General features: G+C 48.6%; 1 protein-coding gene across 2 annotated transcripts in view; it reads left to right on the top strand.

The window, feature by feature from the left end:
- Nucleotides 1-22,465, top strand: part of LOC145530584 (protein FAM169B-like) — an 87,999-nt gene that overhangs the window by 10,464 nt on the left and 55,070 nt on the right. For both annotated transcript variants that reach the window (XM_081552148.1, XM_081552147.1), the window contains exons 2-3: nucleotides 8,764-8,897; nucleotides 12,007-12,106. In XM_081552148.1, coding sequence (XP_081408274.1) covers nucleotides 8,764-8,897; nucleotides 12,007-12,106 — 234 coding nt within the window. The remainder of the gene's footprint in view (nucleotides 1-8,763; nucleotides 8,898-12,006; nucleotides 12,107-22,465) is intronic.

Below are 22,465 nucleotides of genomic sequence, written 5' to 3'. Positions count from 1 at the left end.
CAACATGATATAAATTAGTAGCTATGCAAACTGGTAAAGGCCCTGTTGGAAATCTCAAGATCTGGGTTTGAGTCTTAGCTCCATTACTAACTTTCCATTTCTGAGTGTGTTTCCATATCTGAAAAAATGGGTTTAATTTTTTGTTCCTGCTTAACTTCAAGGAGTTGATGTAAATTTCAAACAAATGAGAAAGTACTACTCCCTTTTGTTAACTGTAAAAAACTGTTCATATAAGGTATAAAATGGTACATTTTAGTGTAAGAACATACCACTTTTTTTTTAATGCTTTCTTTCCCCAAAGAGAGCGAAAATTGTGAGAAAATTGTTTATCCACAGAAGGCAGAATGTTAACTTTCTTTTATATGTCTTCTGTTTAAAATTGAGCTGGTACTCACCTGGATGGAAATATTTCTGTTCAGCAGGTACCTCTTCATCTACTTTTCAGTTTTGCACAGAAAAGACCAATGCCTTTATAAAAATGTAGCTTTCTCCAGAAACAGACAGATGCAGAGAACAAACATATGGATACGTTTGTTTCGTGCAGAGAACAGATGTATGGATGTGTTTGTTGTTCCCCAAAGTGGGAAAGGGGATATGTTGGGATTGACATGTCTATACTACTATGTATAAAAGAGATAAATGATGAGAACTGACTGGATAGCACAGGGAACTCGACTCAATACTCTGTGGTGACATAAATGGAAAGGAAATCCAAAAGAGAGGGGATACATAAACTGATTCACTTTGCTATACAGCAGAAACTAACACAACACTGTAAAGCAATTATACTCCAATTAAAAAAAAAAGATGTAGCTTTCTCAACAGATTTCCAAATATTGGGAAGTAACTGCGCCTTCACTAAGTGGCACACTGTCTAGGTTTAAGGTCGTCCCACTCTTCTCCATTCATTCTCCATGTGTAGTAGTCTGGGTGATAAGGCTGAGTATTTAAAAAACGAGGCTCCAGCTTCATCTAGAACTGAGTCATGGAGACTGAGGATTATTCTACTTTGAGTTCTCCTTGTTGCTTTGCGCAGGGCTGAGCGTGCCAGAGAGAGACCCAGTTTTTGTCCTCTTTAGAAATATTATTGTTAGCAGTGTAATAGATGGACATATAGGGATGTGTGACTTCTGGATGAAAGTATATAAAGTCCTCTAACAGCCACAGTTTTTCGATGGGTTCTGAGAAATGTTATTCTGTGACTACTGGGTAAAAGCATGCCAGTGATGAGTTATTTTTTTTTTTCCAGAGTTGTGTGCTGTGGTTTAGGGCTCTGCTTCCCCGCTGCACAGCTGTCCCCTCCCCCCAGCACTTTCCCACCCTCTCAGGTCTGCCACATGTTGTGATGGTGTTACTGACACTGGAGTTTGGTATTTTTACAAGTTCCTGTTCAATTAAATTCAGGATACAAAGAATCAGGCTTTCCATGTTGTTCTCCTGAGTATGTGCCAAAGCCCTCTTCCTTCCTGGTAAAGGTTAGACAAACAGGGCACCGTAATGCTGACCACGTGGGGTGGAAGGGCTTGAGTTCAGGGGCAAGGCAGGCCTGAGCTTCCTGCAGCTGTATCAGGTGAGGCCCCCTCTTCGGTTACCATTTGTGAGACATTTGAGATGCTGTTTCCTCCTGTCCCCCCCGTAAGGCTCCACATTTGTCCCCCAAAGTGACACCTCTTTGAATGCAAAGGGAACAGTCTATTTCAGACCCATCTCATCTCCTTTTGAATGATTCAGAGGGAAAAATAGTTTTATCTTTGTATCATTCACCTAAGAATCAGATGCACCAATGCTCCGATTATGAGACCTTCATATTAAAAGCAATTAGGATTACATAAATCTTTGTGTGGGTGGCACACAAAGTCATCTGCATATTTTACCATCTTAGATTTGGGTGGGACAAGTGACTTATTCTCAGCCAAGGCAGTGACAAGTTGCAAGATGGCCAATACTAAATCATAACAGAGCAATGATAGTGATAACAGAACAACAGGTTCCCTGTCAATTCCCAGTGATGAAACCTACCCTGCTACCTACCACCTGCAGACCTTTCTCAGCACTGCCTCCGTTCCCTGACAACTTTGCTCATCTGCTCAGAAATTCTAACATATTCTACATTCTGTCTTCCAACTTTTTTTTTTTTTCAATTCTTTGCTAAGAATATTTTGGCAATCAGCTGCTCTTCAAAAACCAACGAAAATATCCAAGTGTGTATTTGCTTCACCTTCTGTTCTCTCCTCCTCTGAGTGGAGGATCGCTCCGCTGGCACCAAGCTCCCCTTGCCGGTGGTCCTGGGGCTGCAGACAGCGCAGGCTTGCTCTCTAGGAGTGATGGGCTGTCTGGCCCTGACGTCCGGTCACCTCACTCTTCTCGAAGGTGTCATTTGTCATCTGTCAGTCAGTGTTCTGGAGCGGGGGTCCCTAGTTAAGTAAGTTTGGGAGATAAACGCTGGATTAAGAAACTCCCATCGTTGCAAGGTTTCTAAACGTCCTGATTCCTGATAGGTACATAGAACCCCCAGTAGTGAGCTCCGAGCATCACAGCAGGTCCCCTTTTCCCAACTTGCTGGTCTCAGAAACCTCCTTCCACAGCATATCTTGTGAAGCTAGTGTTTCAGAGAATGTATGTGTGAAAATGCTGGCAGGATACAAGGGAAATCAGGAACCTTGGATTCTTTGATATTAAATAAACCCCAGACACGGCCTCACGTAACTGTGGGTATTTCTCGCTGTGCTCAATGGCCCTCTTTAAAAATTAAATGTAATCATACTTCAAGTTAAAAGTAGTTCTCAGTTTGGAGGCGTGCTGTGGAGGGTCAGGATGAAGTTTGCATTTGTGAATACTGAACTTTCTTAAAGCAGACAGCTTGGAAGTGCATTTTTGAGGTGCATGCCTCACTGGGAATCAGGGACCCTGCTGAACTCCTGCTGCTGAATTCTGAGCCATGCAGGTGGCATTTGGAAATCTTCTCCTTTAGGCACTGCCCTGCCGGACACCTGGGTGCAGACACTTCTTGTCAGATGCCCTCTCTCCGGTTGGCATGGAGGAGCTGAGCTCTCTGCTCAGCTCAGAGGAAGGCACTTAATGCCCCTCAGCAGATTTCTCCTGTAATAAGTGTTCCTCTCTCTAATAATTTCTTTTTAGAAGCGAAGTACTTTGTGACGAAAACAACCAGACTGCTTATGTGAAAAAGGAAAGAAAAATTCTGTTCAAGTGATATCTACTCTTAGCCAGTTGTTAAAAACAAAAGTAGCAGACTCTAATTGTTGCATCCTTAAAATTGTTTTCACGTATGATCATGAGCAAGAATTGTTCTTTCTGTAGTTCAAGAATGACAACTCCCAGCCAGTTTTTTCCAGTGACATACGCCACATGGTTACTGACGGGGCTTTCAATAAAGTCAGAATTCTTCAATTGGGGTTAGCAGAATTTAGAATCTCCTTATTAATGTTTCTCTTAATTGCAGACCTATATGAGAAAAATTGCACTTTCCTAAAATGGAAGAATTTTCCTAATCTTTGGCATGAGGTGGTGTTTGGAGAGAATATTCTGCAAGTGATACTGAATCAATAGTTAGGTGCAGAGCATTGATCCTTTTCAAAGTCTTCACTAGTTGGCATTGGAGTTTACATTGAGAGGACCAAGAAATGCTAGAAAAGCTCTGAACGTTAGGACTGGTGGCCGTGGCTGACGGATCAGCAGTGGGTGACGGGCAGTGGCTTGGAAGAGTGTGGCAGGCTCCTTACGCAGCCCTGGAAGCTCAAGCTTTGGTATGAAGATCCTGAATGACTCCAGCATTTTCCCTGGAAGAATGTTTTAAGACAGACCTCTGCTTTTGTTTTTCGGGTGACCAGAGCCAACATGTGCTTAGAGTGAATTCTTACATGCGGGGTTGGTTTGGGGATTTCAATTTCTTTACGGTCTGCACTGAATTATCATTTCAACTGTGTGCCTTTTTTCATGAAAGCATTTTACATCGCACTGAAAAGATTACATTCTTTTGGCTTTGGAAAAATATTTCCTGTTGGGTTCAAACCATTAAAGCCTCTTAGCATTTCGCATCTGGAAGCCCCTGCCTGGGTCTGCCTTCCATCAGCAGCTGGGCGGCCGGCCGGGCTGCCTGAGTGTGTGCGGAAAGCGCCCCAGACTTGTTTACTCCCCGCGGCCTCTGCCCGCCCGGGGGTGCCCTTGTGGTGGGAGGCTGGGCAGAGGGCTTCCTTCCTCCCTGTGTAAGGTTTGCATGTGCCTATGTGTTTGTGCGTGCTTGTGTGTGCCTGTGAGTGTTTGTGTGTGTGTGCCTGTCTGTGTGCTTGCTTGTGTGTCTTTGTGTGTGTGCTTGTATTTGTGTGTGTGCCTGTGAGTGTTTGTGTGTGTGTGCCTGTGTTTGTGTGTGCTCGTGTGTGCCTGTGAGTGTTTGTGTGTGTGTGCCTGTCTGTGTGCTTGCTTGTGTGTCTTTGTGTGTGTGCTTGTGTTTGTGTGTGTGCCTGTGAGTGTTTGTGTGTGTGTGCCTGTGTTTGTGTGTGCTCGTGTGTGCCTGTGAGTGTTTGTGTGTGTGTGCCTGTCTGTGTGCTTGCTTGTGTGTCTTTGTGTGTGTGCTTGTGTTTGTGTGTGTGCCTGTGAGTGTTTGTGTGTGCGTGCCTGTGTTTGTGTGTGCTCGTGTGTGCCTGTGAGTGTTTGTGTGTGTGTGCCTGTCTGTGTGCTTGCTTGTGTGTCTTTGTGTGTGTGCTTGTGTTTGTGTGTGTGCCTGTGAGTGTTTGTGTGTGTGTGCCTGTGTTTGTGTGTGCTCGTGTGTGCCTGTGAGTGTTTGTGTGTGTGTGCCTGTCTGTGTGCTTGCTTGTGTGTCTTTGTGTGTGTGCTTGTGTTTGTGTGTGTGCCTGTGAGTGTTTGTGTGTGTGTGCCTGTCTGTGTGCTTGCTTGTGTGTCTTTGTGTGTGTGCTTGTATTTGTGTGTGCTCGTGTGTGCCTGTGAGTGTTTGTGTGTGTGTGCCTGTGTGTGTGCTTGCTTGTGTGTCTCTGTGTGTGTGCTTGCTTGTGTGTCTCTGTGTGTGTGCTTGTGTTTGTGTGTGTGCCTGTGAGTGTTTGCGTGTGCCTGTATTTGTGTGTGCCTTTGTGTGCTTCTGTGTGCTTGTGTGTGTGTAGCTCCTGGGTTGGGGAGGGGTCTCCCTTCCCAGCTGGCATTGGAGGCCCCCTCCCCTCTCCTGCCTTAAGCAGCTCTGGTTTTTGCTGCCACCCTGTTTTCCAGAAAGCTCACCCAAGCATTTTCCATGTAAGAGGAAATCTGCCCAAACTTCGGATGGGGCAGTCTCCCCGGAGGGAAGAGAAGGAATTAAAGCCCCAAAGGCTGGAGGATCACAGCCTCCTGCTGTCCCTGGCTGGCGCGGGGTGCTTCTTCCTTCTCGAGGTGCAGGGGTCTGGCCCGGCTTAGAGTTCCGAAAGGGGAGCCTAGCATGGGGGCCACGTTGCTGTGAGTATTGACGTGTTTGGATATTCCTTTTTTGAAGGGCTAGTGTTTCCCTAGAGACAGGCCCCACGCAGCCCCATGCTCACGCCATCCAGCTGATTGACTTTGCTGGGTTTCTGCAGAGAAGACCCCCCAAGGGCCTGCCCCTGGGCTGCAGAGAAGTAGCGCCCTGAGGGAGCAGGGTGCCCACCGGGTTCTTTGAGGGGCTCTCCCAACTCTGGCAGCACACCCGGCTGGGGGATGATTTCATGCTCCTCAAGGAGCAAAAGACATTCATGCCTTTCCCCTGACCACATGCGGCCAGAGCCAATGCCAGGGGAGCTGTGACGGCCTCGGGGGGAGCCCGGCAGAGGCCTCTGGGGCCAGTGGTGTCGGGTGAGGCACCCCTTCCTGAGCCTCTCCGGAAAAGCTGGGCCATTACACTGTGCTCCCAGCCCCCTGTCACCAGGGGTCTCAGCATGTGTGTGTGTGTGTGTGTATGTGTGTGTGTGTGTGTGTGTGTGTGTGTGTGTGTGTGTTTAGAGCGGGGTCAGGGGGCATCCGTAAGGCTCTTCCGGCGGCCCTCAACCTCACTGGAGTGGACCGAAGACCTGCGTCTGACACACACCTCTCCCAAGACACGGGCTGGCCCCAGAGAGGACAGGCCAAGTGGGATTTCCACTTGCTCCTTCAGACGGTGTTCCTGGGGGCGTCTGGAGAAAGCCAGCGGATTAAAATCGCATTCGTGGGAGAACTACGTGGCCTGAGTCGGGTGCCCGGGGCTGAAGCAGCCCACTTGCCTGTGCGTTTTCCTTAATTTACCAGGATGTGCGTGGAATCGTTTTTCATACCTGTGGGAAGCCGCGGGATCAACTGGATGAATAGCAGTCTGAACAGAGAGCTCAGCTAAACAACCACCCACATTTCTGAAGTGCGTGGGATGAAAAAGGTGTCGGTAGGAGAGGCCCGTATTGGGGGTTAGGCAGAGCGGGGAGAAGAGAGAACCAGCACGCCGAGGGTCTGCAGGGGGTCTTCAGGTCCGGCAGTGAGGCTGCCTCCCCTGCTGACTGCTGAGAAAGTTCAGGTGTGCACGGCCCTGCAGGATGAGGCGGGCTGCCAGGGCGTCTCAGGTCCCGTCCTAGGCCCAGATGGACTCACACACAGGACTCTGGGACTCAGAGCCCTTGCTTCTGGGGCTCCAGGAGCGCCCCAGGATGCTGTTGAGATGGGCCTTCAGGATGGCAAGGTGGGGAGTGGGGGCCGCCAAAGAGGGGACGTGGGCCTGTAAAGGCCTGTGAGGCTGGCAGAGGAGGCTGTCTGGACGGTGTCACCAACGTCATCGGAGTGTTTTACACACTCTGAGATCAGACAGGTCTTCATGCCCTGGTGTTGCTGCTGACTATCGAGGTGGTCTCCTCTGCAGGCCTCGGTTTTCTCAGCTATAGTGGGAGTTAGGCTGGACTCAGTGAAATCAGAGGCCTGGAGGACTCAGCAGCCTGCTGTCACCTGGCTCCAGGCACTGGCTACAGTGTTTTTACTGGGGGCAGACGGAGGAAGGATGGGCGGAGGGGGAGAGGTGGGGCCAGAGGTTATCATTACGAGATGCTGAGGCCCTGACCTGACGGCATCAGGACGACTGGAGAGAGGTGCTGCGGGCTGAGGCTTTAGGGATGGGTTTGAAGGGGCCCCGAGTAAGGAGCCATCCGGCTGGGCTTGGATCCTGAAATGGTGCTCTGGGCTTTGAGCTGAAATGTCCAGAGTGCCCAGTAAGGGGTGGGAGTCGGGGGCGTGAGTAGGTTCTGCTTGGCTGCCATGTCTGATCAGTTGCTAGGGGCTTCCTGGCCCTCCGTAGTGAAAAGGGACCTGGGCCTCCTTGAATGTGTGTGCGTATGTAGAGAGAAAACGTGCACGTACACACACAAACGCACACACACACCCCAGTGTGTGCCTTCCATAGCAGGATATCTCTGCTACCTAGAGGCACAGTCTTGTCTAGAAAGAGACCCCCAGCTTCATCACTGCCTTGTTCATCATCAGTGAATGGGCTGTTAATTATCCACCTCTTTATTTGAAACATTTGCATCAGTGTATTTATGGTTGCAATATTTTTGGTATGTGTTTCACACTCAAATATTTAAAATTGATAGTGGGAGAGTGTATTTGCTCATCTTTTCACCACTCTGTGTGTGCCAGTGACATTTTCACCATGAACAGTCAGGGGCAGGGCTGAGGCCTGGTCCGGCCCTGCTCTTGACAGCCTCTGTTTTCTACGAGCGCTTCCCCCAAAGTCATCAGAGGCAAACTTGGTGAATTGGAAACATGAAACTTTTTGCTGCTAAGAGCAGTCTCCGTTCCCTGAAAAGTGACTGGCAGAGGGAATGGAGATTCTGAGAGAGAGTAGCAAGCTGCTGTTTCAGTGGGTGTTTATGTGCAGGCTTATCTTTGAGGAGGCAGAGGAGGGGGAGAGGGAAGGAGAAAGAGGAGGAGAAGACAGCTACTCTGACACCCTTCCCACCACGGGAGGCCCAGAGGTGCATCAGAGCAGGGGGACCTCAGGAGGGCAGGGCTACAGATGCCCCCGCCCCCAGGGATGTGCCAGTCAGAGGTGAGCCAGCATCTCAAGGGAAAACCAGCTGCCAGTTCTGAGCTGAGCTGTATGCTCCCAGTGTGTATGGCTATTCAAGGATAGAGTTTCCTGTACAAGTGCGGTGATAAGAAAGAGAGGCTGAGTAGGGACAGGAGATCCCTTACAACTTAATCTGTGCAATAGTCTGTGCACGGCCATATAGATTTGCATGTGTAGTTTCCTAGTTCATACTAACTAGTGACATTTAGACTCTTACAATTGAGCAGCTCAGTTTAAGGAGAACTGACAAGCCAACTTCATAGCAAACGGTAGCCGGCAAAATAATTACTCAGGCTGGATTTTGTCCAAGTTATCAAGGTTCTTACCCGCGGGGGTCCACGCTCAGGGTACCTGTTTGTACATGTGGCCACGGTGGCTGACCCTACTGGAAAATACTTGGGAAACCATTTTATAATTTGAGGATATAAAGAAAGTTTCTGCAGAGGTCTAAGAGGTATCACATTGAACCTCGTGTCTTCTTGGGGTGAGTGCCAACCCCAGCAGCGGGGCTATCTTCTATTTTCTTTTGAATCTTCCTGCTATACTGCTTTTTTCTTTTACACTTAAAAAAATAGATGAATGTAATTTTTAGAGCAAGTTTCAATTGACAGCTCTTTTTCTTTTTCATATTCAAGAAGTAAGTGACCTTTATCTCAATGAAAGAGTGGAGCTCATGTCATTTTTTTGCCTTCTTTATCCCCTAGAGGGCATTTACCCCGTGGATATTTTGGAAGACGACCCTGCTGGGCATGAGGAAGCAACTCTGGCTTACTATGCCATGCTTGGGGAAGGAGCGTGCCCCTCACCAGAGGTTTTCTCTCTTCCTACTGGGGAGCAGGTATGTGTGATCTTCTCATTGGTGGAGAGTTCTGTATAATCTAACTTATTAGAAAGGAGAATGTTAGTGAAAGAGTATTGCAGATTAAAAAAAATCCTTCTGGAGTGAATACTAGAATGATTCTATTTTGAGAAGCTAAAGGAATCCTGGACTGGGATTCTGGGGTCACGAGGGTAAGTCCGGATCTACAAGGCAGTCAGCATGACAATCTGCCGTGAATCCCATGTCTACCACTTAAGAGCTGTGTGACCTTGACCAAGTGTCTTTACCTCTCTGGTCTTGCTGTTCTCATCTCAGAATTTGGGACAATAACAGTGCTTACCTCATACTGTTGTTCTGAGGATTAAATGAGATGCTGTGTGTATTGTCTGGCTGGCCTCAGTCGTCCCATTTGTAAATGAGGGGGTTGACTGACCTCTAGTCTCTAAAGTTTGATTTAGTCCTAAAACTTTGTGATTTGGAATGACGTTGTACCAATTACGATTTTTAGCACTGATAAAATTATGCTTTGAATATGGACTGGAAGAAATTAGAAATGAAAACTTAAGATGGTGGGATTGTGGGTGAAATTTAATAATTGTGCTGTTTTTAAGACCTTCCCCCCCTAAGTTAGTAAAAAGAATATGTGAATCTTGGGCTGTACCTAAATTGGTTACCTGCTTTTCAGATTTGAGGCTGGTTTGTTGAAAGAGGCAAGATTTTCTTGTTTTATACAAATAAAAGTTCACTCATACCAGGAGTTGTTGCTATCTGGCAGGCAAAGTTAGTTGAGGAAGACAGGGTTTTATTTTGCTATACTGGAGTTGTTCGAGAGTTAATTAAAACAATGGCTTGTACAGTTTATATAGTGTGGCTTCCTTGAGATTTCGGGGATGCTTGTTTGTAATCAACTCCTGGAAGAATCCAGCTCCCAAGGGTGATTCCTTATTCTTGATCTGCAGAGGGAGGTGGCTGTACGCACACGCTTTCAGCACCGCCTAGTGACGGCTATGCCGGAAGGCGAGTAGGCGCTCAGTCAAGACTAGGGGCTTACTCTTGGGGGGTTTACACTTGGGGTGCGGGGGGCTGGAGAGCCGAGGGCTGCTGGACAGAGTGTGGGGCATGCTGGGTAATCTGAGCAGTGTGGTGAAATGCAGGAGTTAGCCCTGAAGTACTTTAGGATACACTTTCACTCATCTGCTTTTATTTCATGCTTATTTATGGATTACAACATTACTTACACAACAAAACAAACTCTAACATGTAGTATGCTCAAAAAGTGAATAATTTTAGTGTTATTATTAGCAAAAATCATAATACAATAAGATTTTTACTGGAATTAAGTTGGTTTGATGTGATAGAAGTGCTGAAATGTCTTTCCACCAATTTGCTTCTCCTCCTTCTAAAAAAAAAAAAGAGTCCTGAAAATAATCATTTGGTTTCCTACCATTTTAGGAATTAATTAACAAAGGGTAGCTATTTCCTGCCGCTTAGCAGGTTTTGAAATAGTCTGATTTGTGATGATTATGGATCTCCTCATTGCTTTTAGCAATTTTAACTTTTCTTTTTGATCCCAGAGAAATCTTTTCAAACAAAACAAGACAAGACAAGATAAGGATGTACCATACCGCATCACACTGGTCCTGCCCAGAATCTTTTCTTTTTATAATTAACTCTGTTTTCAGTCTTGAAATTGTCTTATCATATTTAAAACACAATAATACTTATTGATTTCTCCTAGTTATAGCACAGTGTATGCTCAGTGTATACTATTTGGGAACTACAGCCAAGGACAGAGAAAATAAAATCACCCATGTTAACTGCTGTGGACATTTTGGAGAGTTTCTGTTGGATTTTATTTCTGGGCATGCCTTTTTAACATGCAGATCACACTCGGAATACAATATTGTCTATAATAAGCATCTTTCCATGTCGATACGATGCTTTGTACATATTGTTTCTAATAGCCTTAGAACGACTGTCAGATGGGTGAATCTGAGGGCTTCACGTGGCTACCTCAAGGGGCCAGCTCAGGGACTCTTTGTTCACACGAGCAGGCACCAAAATAGTGACGGGTCTCAGGATTTGAGCAGCAGTCCCCCGAAAGCGTGGAGGTCTGCTGTAAGCTTTTACAGGCAGCCTGCCTGCCTCACGGCCCACACATCATTCTCTTCCACTCTCCTCGGTTTTCAAAACAGACTCTGCCGTGGAACGCGTTGTCCTTTTGCTTAGGGAGCTGAGGCCTATGGGTTTGGTGGCGGGGGACAGGACGTGGCACGTGGGCGCTTGAGAGAAGGCAGCCCGGTGTCAGAGACCCTGCTTGGATCCCTCAGGGTCACGCGCACACACGTGCCGGGCGCCGAGGCTCTTCACCCCCGGGGCTGCCTCAGAGCCCAAGGAGAGCCTGGGTTCCCAAGGGTGTGGGCTTCTCGAGGCTGCTTGCAGGGGCCCGGGCCAGGGCAGCGGGCAGCCCGGCTCTGCGGGTGGGCACAGGCTTGTCTACCCTGGTGGCTCAGCCGGTAAAGAAGCCGCTTGCAATGCGGGAGACTGGGGTTCGATCCCTGGGTTGGCAAGGTCCCCTGGAGGAGGGAAAGGCTACCCACTCCAGTGTTATGGTCTGGAGAATCCAATGGATTGTCTAGGCCATGGGGTTGCAAAGAGTCGCACACGACTGAGTGACTTTCCCTTCACTTCCCAGGCTTGTCCAGGCTGTGTGCATAGAGTGGCCACAGGAGGATCCTTGAGGTCAGCCTGGCAGGTGGGGCCTCACCTGGCCTCCGGCTTTTGCAGGTGGAGCCCCAGCGGGGATTTGGGTGGGGAAGGCTGCCCGAAGGGGATGGAAGGAGAGGCCTTGAGGACTGAGGAGACAGTCGGCTGTTCCTGGGTAGGCAGGTGAGGGAGGGGACGATCTGCTGGGGGAGACGGAGGAAGGGCCCCTGTCGGGCTGCGCTTGCATTTAGCTCCGAGTGCCTGAGGCTAGATGTCCTGCTGCCTCCGTCCTGGTCCTGTCGGAGGACCCTCTGTGCCACAGTGTTCTTTGAACGAGCATGTGCTAGCTTGACTGTTAGGCCATTTCTTGTCCCCTTGCCGTTGTGACAGAGCCAAATGGTGATTTTGATATTTTTTTCAGGTTAAACTTGAAGCTTCGTCTCTTTGCTTTTGCACCATGCACCGTGATGAACCTCAACACAAAATCTTGGTCTTGGTTAATCCCCAGGACACAAAGACAGGTTGGTAGTTATTAATGAATTTAGTACACGAGAATTCTGATTTGTTTACAGTGAATGGAATCAAATACCTCGGAAGTGATGGTTGTACTCTTTGGCTGGACTTAGAACGTCAAGGCAGAACTGATTTATTTTCGCCTTTTAGAGATCCATGAGGGTGTTATGGTTTCTGTTTATTGACGCGTGTATTGATTTTTGTATTAAAGACACCAGACAGCTTCTGGCCCAGAGTGACAGTATTCAGAGCTGCTTTTGAGTGTCACACTTGCTGTTCTTATTATTAATAACAGCCTTGCATGCACAGCCTGGAGTGTCACTGCAGCCCTGTGAAGTGCAGGGACCGTTCTTTTTTTTTAAATTTCCTTTCTTCTTATTTCTGACTGTGCTGGGTCTTTGTTGCTGGGTCTTTCTGGGCTTTTCTCTAGTGGCAGCAAGTAGGGGCTCCTCTTTTGTTGCGGTGGCTTCTCCTGTGGCTGAGCATGGATTCTGGGGTGTGCAGACTTCTGTAGTTGTGACTCCTGGGCTCTAGAGGAGGCTCAGATAGAGGAGGCTCATAATAGTTGTGGTGCATGGGCTTAGTTGCTTTGCAGCATGTGGGATCTTCCAGGACCAGGGATCGAACCTTCATCTCCTGCATTGGCAGGCGGATTCTTTATCACTCAACCACCAGGGAAGCCCTGCGACCATTCTTATCCCTGCCAGATGGATGAGGAAACGTGGCCTCTGATGGTCAGCTGGTGCAGGGTAAGGGGTTTTTGCAAGGCGATGATCTGGTGGGGTTTTGCTTCTGGTGGTGAAATTTATGTAATCAGTAGCACATTTATTCTTCCTCCGCGTTATGAAGCATGTGTTTGTGACTGATTTCAACTTCTCAGGTGAGTGCTCTGAGCTCACGTGGATGGCTGTTCTCAGCTGCATAGGGGTGGGGGTCTGGGGCAGCTGGCGGTGAGCAGTGTGAGGTTGGAGAGGGTTCCAGCCCATCAGTCTGCCTGGAGCCCAGGCCACCAGCAAGGTCCTTATCTCAAGAGAGCCCCAATATAAGGTCAATCTATTTAGAAATTTACACTTTTATTATACTTTACTGTGTTTTTACAGATTTCCCGCAGTGACCATATACTGCTTTCCTAATAAAAAATTTAAAAAACCAAACCAACCTTTAGTGAGTTACCCCTCCTTCAAGGATGTGGTATCTGCTGAAATTTTGGGGTTAGGGATCCTTAACTACACTTTGCAAAGGGGCCTCCTTCAACTCTCCAGCTCCCCTGGGGATGAACTTTTGCCTTTCACCCTGTGTGTCCATCTAAGGTCTGTAGTCAAAGGATGCCCTGTTCCACGGGTGTCATAGAGCCCAAAGTGACATCCTTGACCAGAGAACGTTATTTAGCATATATCTATCGTGAATGCTTCTCTCGTTACTAATCCTGAGACACGAGTGTGCTTAGCTAGCTGTCTTGGAGTTTTGGGCATGTTGGTGAAGCCTCCTCCTTGCTTCCGGGCTAGGGTTGGCTGAACTGTGTGTGAGAGCTTTCTGGTCAAGGTTTAGGACACTTCTACTCCTGTTTGGCCAAGTCTTTGTTGGACAAGGGCTGAGATAACCCCAGGACTCTGATTTTGCCTTGAATGCACCAGGTTAGTGAAAGTAACAGGAGGTGCCCACAGATTGTCAAAACACTCTGAAAATATCATCTGCCAATTTTAAGAGGATGTCCAAATATCAGCAGCCCTCTCCTCTGCCTTTTTCTGGCATTTAACAATATTCTGGTTAAAGGTCTTTAACTACATTTGCATAAGGTAAAAACATATGACTGACTCATAAATCTGTTTCCTATTTCCATTGTACTTAATTTTTCAGTTGTTTTTGAGAATGTATTATAATAAATATTCATAAGCTCCAAGAAATCTCACTCTGGACCTTTCTTCATGTTTCATAGAGCTTTAAATAAAGTTTCCAAATGTTTTCCTGCTGCTGGGCTCTGCTATCGTTGCTGAAGTTTTGCATGATTTCCGAAAAGCGCTCAGGTGTTATCCACACCTTGTGCTCTTTAATCTGGTATTTAGAAGCGGGCATCATACATAAATGCCCCTCTGTGGCTTGAGACATGTGGACTCCCAAGCAGCCAGTGGTACCACAGAGCCTCTTGGCCTCTTGACACACGTGCTGCTTCAGCCATGTGCTTAGCTGTGACCTTCGAGAAGGCTGGCCCTAGTTCCTTTGTAATTTTCCAGTGATATTCATGAAGGTCTGTGTGTCTGTGTGTGTGGGTGGTTGCCTGTGTGCATGCTAAGTTGCTTCAGTCACATCTGACTCTTTGTGACCCTTTGGACTGTAGCCCACCAGGTTCCTCTGTCCATAGGATTCTCCAGGCAAGAATACTGGAGTGGGTTGCCGTTCCCTTCTCCAGGGGATCTTCCCAACCCAGGGAGGGAACTCAAGTCTCTTATGTCTCCTGCGTTGGCGGGTGGGTTCGTTACCACTAGCGCCATCTGGGAAGCTTGTTTGTGTGGTTAGATGGAAGCTAAAGAGATCAGAGCTGTTTGATGAGACTGTGAATGAGTTAATTATCACAGTAACTTCCGATAACCCTGTGAGCAAATAAAAGACATCCCGGAGTTGTGAATTCCCTGGTGGCAAGCAGTTAATGTTCATGGCGGAATGCTGTGAAGATGTGAGTATAAGCAGGCCTTGGAGACCTTATGGAGGTTCCAGACCACTGCAGTAAAACGAATATTGCAATAAAACCAGTCCCACAAATTCTTTGGTTTCCCAGTGCATAGAAAAATTATGTTTATATTATTGTCTATTAAGTGTGCAGTAGCATTGTGTCTAAAAAAATGTACACACCTTAATTAAAAATACTTTATTGCTAAAAAAAGCTATCATCTGAGCCTTCAGCAAGTCATAGTAATCTTTTTGCAATAAGTAAAATAAAAAATCACTGATCACAGGTCATCATAACAAATGTAATGATAATGAAAGAATTTAAAATATTGTGAGAATGACCAAAATGTGACATAAAGACATCAACTGAGCAATTACTGTTGGGAAAATGACACTGGCTGAAGGTTGTCACAAACCTTCGATTTGTTATAAAAAAAAATGCAATAAAGTGAAGCACAGTAAAGTGCAGTGCAGTGGAATGAGGTCTGCCTGTAACGCAGCCTTCCAGCTTTCTCCTGTAAGAAGCTGGGGACGTGCTTTCCGTGAAGGTGGTCTGAGCCATCGCTCCGGCTGCCCCCTGCCGCGCTCACACTCCACTGTTTCTCTAATCGGAGGCTGGTTTCTGTCCCCGAGGGGACACAGCCAGGGGCTGCCAGGAGCCTCCCTTCCTGAGCTGCTTCTGCACCTCCCCCAGGGCCCTGGCTTTCATTTATTTACCCTTGTTTCAATACTCCTCTTATTTGTAAATTATTAACTGATCTCAAACGTTTACAAAGATTAAAAGAATAACTCCTCTCATCAAAAAAATTGTCTTTTCTTACCTCTCATATTGAATCAAAAGTGCTTAGCGTTCCAGATTCCCTCAGCTGATGGCCTTTTGCTCCTCTCATTTCTTCCCGGGATCTGTAGGGAATGAGATGAACGTGGATTTTGGTATCAGATTCAACAGACTTGGCATCCTGGCTCTGCCAACTGACTGGGTGACCCAGACAAACGGTTTGGCCTCACTGAGCCTCAGTTTGGTCATTTGCAAAATGGGGACACCTTAGCTACTTCACAGAGTAGCTGTGAGGATGAAATGATTTGTGGCAGAAAATCTGCTGCTTTGGACTATCCAGGGCAGAAAGCAGGCGTGGAATTAGAAGTATTCTTCCATCATGGAGCATCTTTGCATGTTCTTCTCTGTCTTTGAGTATTGCGTTGTAGAGGCACAGGGCTGTAGAATGGGAGGCCTTCCCGTCAACTGCCGGCCAGACTTTGGCAGCTGAATTACCTCCTTGGCAGATTCTGCTTGCAAGCCTTATGGAGGGGAAGGCGACCCTGCGCTAAGGCCATCTAGCTGTTTTGGAACCACTCTTAACGGTAAGACCATTGTTCTTTTTGCTAATCCCAAACTGCCTCGTTGGATGAATATCATACAGTCTGTCCCAAAGCAGCCAGAGATCAAGGGCGGGCCAGGGAGGCTGCACCTCTACACCACGCGGAGGAAAACAAACAGGTGTTGGCTCTCATCCTTGGGAGCGCAGGGGACTGGGGCGCTGCAGTGGGGGCTGCTGGAAAGCAGACGGGACCGGGGCTGTCTTCATGGAAGGGTAATGTTCCCGCTCAATTACAGCCCTATTATCTTTGGTGCTGCTCAAGCCGCGGCTGAAACAAACTGGTGCTTATCTGTGGAGAGCAACGGGGGGATGAGAGGGCTTGAAACCATTTGAACAAGGCTCGAGGAAACCAGGGCTGTTTAGCTTTAGAGAAGGGAGGCAGGGGTCCAGAAGCTCACGGTCGAAAGGGCGTTTAGATCATTAGGCCCAGTGCTTTCCAAGATGATTGAAGTGGTACTGCTGAATTTCAGAAAGAGAAAAAGGATGATCTTTTGACTTTTATTTCAGTCTTAAACATATCAAGGAAAGAGTTTCTGTTTCCTATTAACATGGCTGTAACACTTAGAACACTTGTTAATCTCCTTTAAAAAAAAGAAAGAAAATAGATCTCCCAGCAGAATACCCTTAGCTAGAATTTAAAGATTTGTCATTGTAAGATTTATTTTTATAGTCATAGCACATGATGCCTCTTTTATGGTAGGGCTAAGAAGATGGGATAGAGGAGCCTGACGGACTACAGTCTATAGGGTTGCCAAGAGTCGGACATGACTGAGCGACTGACCACACAGAAGGTGGGCTAGAGATAGGCCAGAATCACGAAGGTGTGGTCTGGGGCTCTGGCTTCTAGTCTGGGGCTTCTGTGTCCTGGGAGCGCCTGCTCTGCTCTGGAACAGCTCCATTAGGATGTTCTTCTTAAGGAGCCCACATCAATGTGTCTGATGTCTCCTCACGGGCCTACTGCCCCCAGAGCAGCCAGCCAGGCAGGTGGGCACGGCCATCCCACACGGCAGGTCTTCCCTGGCTTGCAGCCAGCTGCTGTGTGTCCTGCGTCTTCCTTTAAGACGGCCACGCGTTGCTCCTGCTACAGCTGCTCCTCCTTGGATGTGGGCTCCAGAGCCTACCACTTCCCAGCCCTTCTCTCAGATCTGGCTTCGGTGGGGGCATGGTGGCCAGGCCCTGAGTCAGGGGTGGTCTGGTGGAAAGAAGCTGGGTTTTGGAGTCAAGTAGACCTGAGTTCAGATGTTCTGCCCTTTATGAGTGGGTGGCCTGGATGAAGCTATTTAGCACGTCTGGGCTTCGGTTTCCTGCCTTCCTGCTCAGGGGGGTGGCCCGTGGTCCAGCAGCCAGGGGTCCACCAGGGAACTTGTTAGAAACGCAGGAGCTTGTGCCCTGCCCAGCCCTGCTGAGTCAGCATCTGCCCTGTATCAAGATTCCCAGGAGCCACCTGGGAAACAGGCGCCACAGAACTGGGAGGAGAGGGGTGGCTGGTGAGACCATGCCTCACTTTCCTTGGACGTTCTGTTTCTACAAAATTAGCTTCCGTTTACCTCGGCATTTCAGCAGAACCAGCCCAAAGCTGACACCTCCAGCTAACATGCCTAACCAGCCCCTGGGATTTTAATGCAAACTTGTTGTCAAGACATGGCTTTGTCCTCCAATGTTTGTGTAGCTGTTTTAAATCCACAGGAAGGACTACTTTTATTCCCATTTGATATGTATATATATATATATGTATATATATATATATGTGCGTGTGTATATATACAAACAGATTTATGGAGTTGTAGTTCATGTATCATACAATTACCCATTTAAAGCATACAATTCAGTGGTTTTTAGTGTATTCATAGAGTTGTGCATCTCTCACCACACTTCATTTTCATTACCCTTAAAAGAAACCAACCCCACTCCCCTACCCGCCTCAGCCTTAGGCAGTCTCTTCTGTTTTACACATCTGCCTGTTCTGGACATTTCCCGTGAATGGACTCATGCAGTGTGTGGACTTGCGTATCTGACTTTCTTCATCGCATAATGCCCTCAGGGATTATCCATGTTTTAGCACTGCATTTACTTTTTATGGCTGAATATTATTTCACTGTATGGATTTGCCACCTTTTGTTTGTCTGTTTACTGACTGATGGACATTTGGGTTGTTTCCACCTTTTGGTCATTATGAGTAGTGCTGCTGTGAAAATTCTTATATAAGCTTTTGTGTAGATGTATGTGCATTTATCTTTTCAAGTTTTTTTTTTTTTCTTTAGATTAACACCCAGAATTGGGATTGCTGAATCATGGGGTAGTTCTGTTTGAAAAAAATTTAAGGGACCCTCCCCCCATACTGGTTTTCATCATGACTGCTCCATTTACATCTCCGCCAACAGGGCATAAAGTTTCCCTTTTCTACACATCCTCAGCAACACTCACGATCTCTTGGCTTTTGGATAATAACCATTCTAACAGATGGGAGGTGATATTCCATATGGTTCTGGCTTGTATTTCCCTGATTGTTAGTGATGGTGAGCACTTCTTCGTGTACCTGTGGGCCATCTGTATGTCTTTGGAAAATGTCTGTTCAGATGAAATGTGTTTTGAGATCCAGTTTCCGGGGTGTGGAAGTGGGTGGTTTCCCACAGCATCAAGTAGGTCTCCAGACACCAGCTGGATGTTCTTCTGTTCAGCTCCATTTGGACACTCCCTGGAGAGACCCCCAAAGTCTACAGGTTAAGGCTCCACTCCTACCAGACTCCCCTGCTCCCCACTTTAGCTGCCAGGCTCAAGCCCATGCAGTTCCTTCTGACGGACTGGTTATAAGCCAGAGGTTCGCGTGATTCTACGCCTCCACGTGTTCACCAGCCCAGAATCTCTCTGAACCCAGTCCATTTGGATTTTTATAGAAGCTTCATTACATAGTCATGACTGATTAAATCACCGACCGTTGGCAATTGATTAAACCTCTAAGCTCCCTCCCCCTGGATGTTGGGGGATGGGACCAAAAATTCAAACTGTCTAATCACATGGTTGGTTCTCCTGGCAACCAGGTCCCATCCTTGTGATCCTTGTGTGCATATTAGTTTCTCAGTTGTGTCCGACTCTTTGTGACCCCATGGACTGTAGCCTGCCAGGCTCCTCTGTCCATGGAATTCTCCAGGCAAGAATACTGAAGTAGGTAGCCATTTCCTTCCCCAGGGGATCTTCCCGACCCAGGGATCGAGTCCGGGTCTGCTGCACTGCAGGCAGGTTGTTTACCACCTGAGATACTAGGGAAGCCCAGGTCCCATCCTTAGGTGGGTCCAAAAATCACCTCATTAATATAATAAGTGACACCTTCCCTGCTCTCGGGGCTTCCCTGATAGCTCAGTTAGTAAAGAATCCTCCTCTAACGCAGGAGACCCCGGTTCGATTCCTGGGTCAGGAAGATCTGCTGGAGAAGGGATAGGTTACCCACTCCGGTGTTCTTGGGCTTCCTTTGTGACTAAGCTGGTAAAGAATCTGCCTGCAATGCGGGAGACCTGGGTGTGATCCCTGGGTTGGGAAGATCCCCGGAGAAGGAAATGGCAATCCACTCCAGTATTCTTGCCTGGGGAATCCCATGGACAGAGGAGCCTGGTGAGCTACAGTCCATGGGGTCGCATGGATCGGACACGCCTTGGCAACTAAACCACGGTCATCGCCTTTCCAGTGGAGAGGCTTCCCTGTGGCCCTTAGCGCCTCTGGCTAAGGTGTGTTTCTGCCTCAGCCTCTCTCCTCTGTCTAACCAGCCTCTGCAGGGAGCTCTCCTGTTTCCTTGAATATCTTCCCGGCCTGCCTGAACTTCCTCCCTGCCCGCCTTTTCATACTTTGATCTTACAGAATTGTGCTGGGCCTGGGGACCTTGGCCGTGGGGGCGCCGCTTCCACCCTCCACGCTGGTCCCTGTAGTGTTTGCCCTTTCTGAGGGAAGCTCTCTGCGGGCTCCTCGGCCACGCTGGAGAAGGGAATGGCAACCCATTCCAGTGTTCTTGCCTGGAGAATTCCATGGACAGGGGAGCCTGGCGGGCTACAGTCCATGGGGTCACAAAGAGTTGGACGTGACTGAATGACTAACAGTTTCACTTTTTTCACTTTTCTTAAATCCTTCCCTACGCTCCTGGCCCCTGACTGGTGGGAAGGCTGCGCTGGGGGAGTGGGCAAGATGCCCGGTGATGTTATGGAGGCTGGGTAGGGACGGAGCGGGAGGAGGCGTCCTGCCTTTGGATCTCAGCCCTTCGCGGAATGCCTTAGTCGTGATCAGAAGAGAGGGTGGAGAGGAGGGAGGACAGGTGTCGGGGGTCTGGAGTCTGGGGGCCCCCAGAGGAGGGGGCTGAGGGCTCACCAGGTGGAAACGACGGGGTTTGGGGGGACTGGAGCGGGCAGGAGGGGAATCCAGGAGACACCTGGGCTCTGGCCTGAATCAGTGATAGTGCCCACGGTGCTGGGTGATCTGGAGGGAAAAGCTTGGGCTGAGGGCAACCTGAGCTTGTCCGCAGGGTCTGGGGGCTGTCAAATTGGAGGCGGGGTCTGGGCGTGGACCGGGTCCCAGCTGCACACCGCTCTGCAGCCTTTCCTGGCTCTTTCTTCCTGGAGGGAGTGGGGTAAATTGCAGGGGAGGCGGCATGGCTGAGAAATGGAAAGCAGGGTCCTTGAGGAGAAGGGGAGCGGGGTGGGCGGTGGGGGGGGAAGGATGTTTGTGTTTGTTACCACATGCTGGCTTCCCTGATTGGAACATCGCCCCCCCAGCTCACCTCCAGGACATTTTGTGACCAAGCATAACACTCATCCTTCAAATTGCTGCTAATTTATTTACGGTTTTTGGTGATTGCATGTCATGTGCACCCTGAGAAAAACAAGCAGGGAATCAAAAAATGATGATTTTTTCCTGGAAAAGCGTGCCCATTCTAGGCCTGCAGTGACAGCAAGAGCCAAGGCAAACATTCAGCTGAAACCATAGCTGCTGAGGAGCCGCCTTCCTGGTGGCTGTCGTGGGCTGGGCAGGGATTGCAACACGGTGGGCCCAGGGCCAGGCCTTGTCTGGGCTGCGTTTGGGGCAGGTGGGTGGTGGGTCACCAAGGGTGGGCGGGGGGGGAAGTGACGTGCGCCCCGAGAGGCCCAGAGAACTTCTGTAGGAAGACCCTTCTGGTCTTTCTGGGATGTTCCTCACCGCAGAGCAGGCCGCACAGATTGTGGGCAGGAGTTGCAGGGCGGCGGGTGGGGGGAAGGCCATAAGATGGGAGTGGGGATAAGAAAGTGAAGGTCATGTCTGACTCTTCACGGCCCCATGGACGGTAGCCCACCAGTCTCCTCTGTCTATGGGATTTCTCAGGCAAGGATACTGGAGTGGGTTGCCATGCCCTTCTCCAGGGAATCTTCCCGACCCAGGGATCGAACCCAGGTCTTCCGCATTTCAGGCAGATTCTTTACTATCTGAGTCACCAGGGACGTGGGAGTCGGGGATGAACTGTGAATCTCTGAACTTCAGGGAGAGGGGACCCGGCTAGAGCGGCTCCTGGTTCCCTGGGTGCCTTGAGGCAGAAGTCAGGCCTCCCGGCGGGTGGGAGGGATGGGCCAGACCCACCTCTGTTTAGTAGAGTGAGCCTACGGATGTGAGTTGGTGAAGCGATTTTTGTCTCTCTGGCAAAAAGCAAGCTAATATGGTGGGAGTGGAGGAGAGGCCTGCTGACTTGGTATGCGGCGAAGTAATCGCAGTTTTCCTGGCTTTGAAGTGTGATGACCCCTGCAGACTCAAAGTTCCAGGGACCACCTGGTGAGCAGCCTCCTTGGTACAGCTTCCTATGATTCCATGGATGTTGAATTTTTATGCCTTTATACTTGCGTTTTGGATAATGCGGAGGTAGGCATCAACCTGTAATGGGTCCCATCCTCCCACCTTCTACAAAGGGGCATCCCACTTACGTGGGCTTGACAGTTTAGGGGAAAAGAGCCTCAGAAATTCAGCCTCAATTTAAGTACCAGTTCTGCCTGGTGGCTAAGGTGCCCGTGTGTTTGGGCAAGCATGGGGGTCATCAGGCAGTCCCCAGGCTGAGCAGGACCGGACTTCACAGAAGCTAAGAGAGCCCTGTGCTGGAAATGGCAGGAGTTCTGTTTTCCTTGGGCCGTGATGGGTGCAGATTGAAGAGCTATTTGCAGTGACAGCACTGGGTTTAGGGGACACATGTTGGCTATTGCTTGGGATTTCCTTCTTTATTCCCTGTTAATTTATGGCACTTACTGTGAGCTGGATGTCAGTGTAGGGGAAAACAGCATCCCACAAACAGAGACATGTCATTCTTACCAAGGGACTGATGGTATT

The sequence above is a fragment of the Giraffa tippelskirchi genome, chromosome 12 (assembly GCF_054371585.1).
Source record: "Giraffa tippelskirchi isolate mGirTip1 chromosome 12, T2T-mGirTip1v1.2.pri, whole genome shotgun sequence".
Classification (NCBI taxonomy): Eukaryota; Metazoa; Chordata; class Mammalia; order Artiodactyla; family Giraffidae; genus Giraffa; species Giraffa tippelskirchi.
The sequence above is the reverse complement of the archived record's forward strand: the minus strand, read 5'-3'. Positions and strand labels throughout refer to the sequence as shown.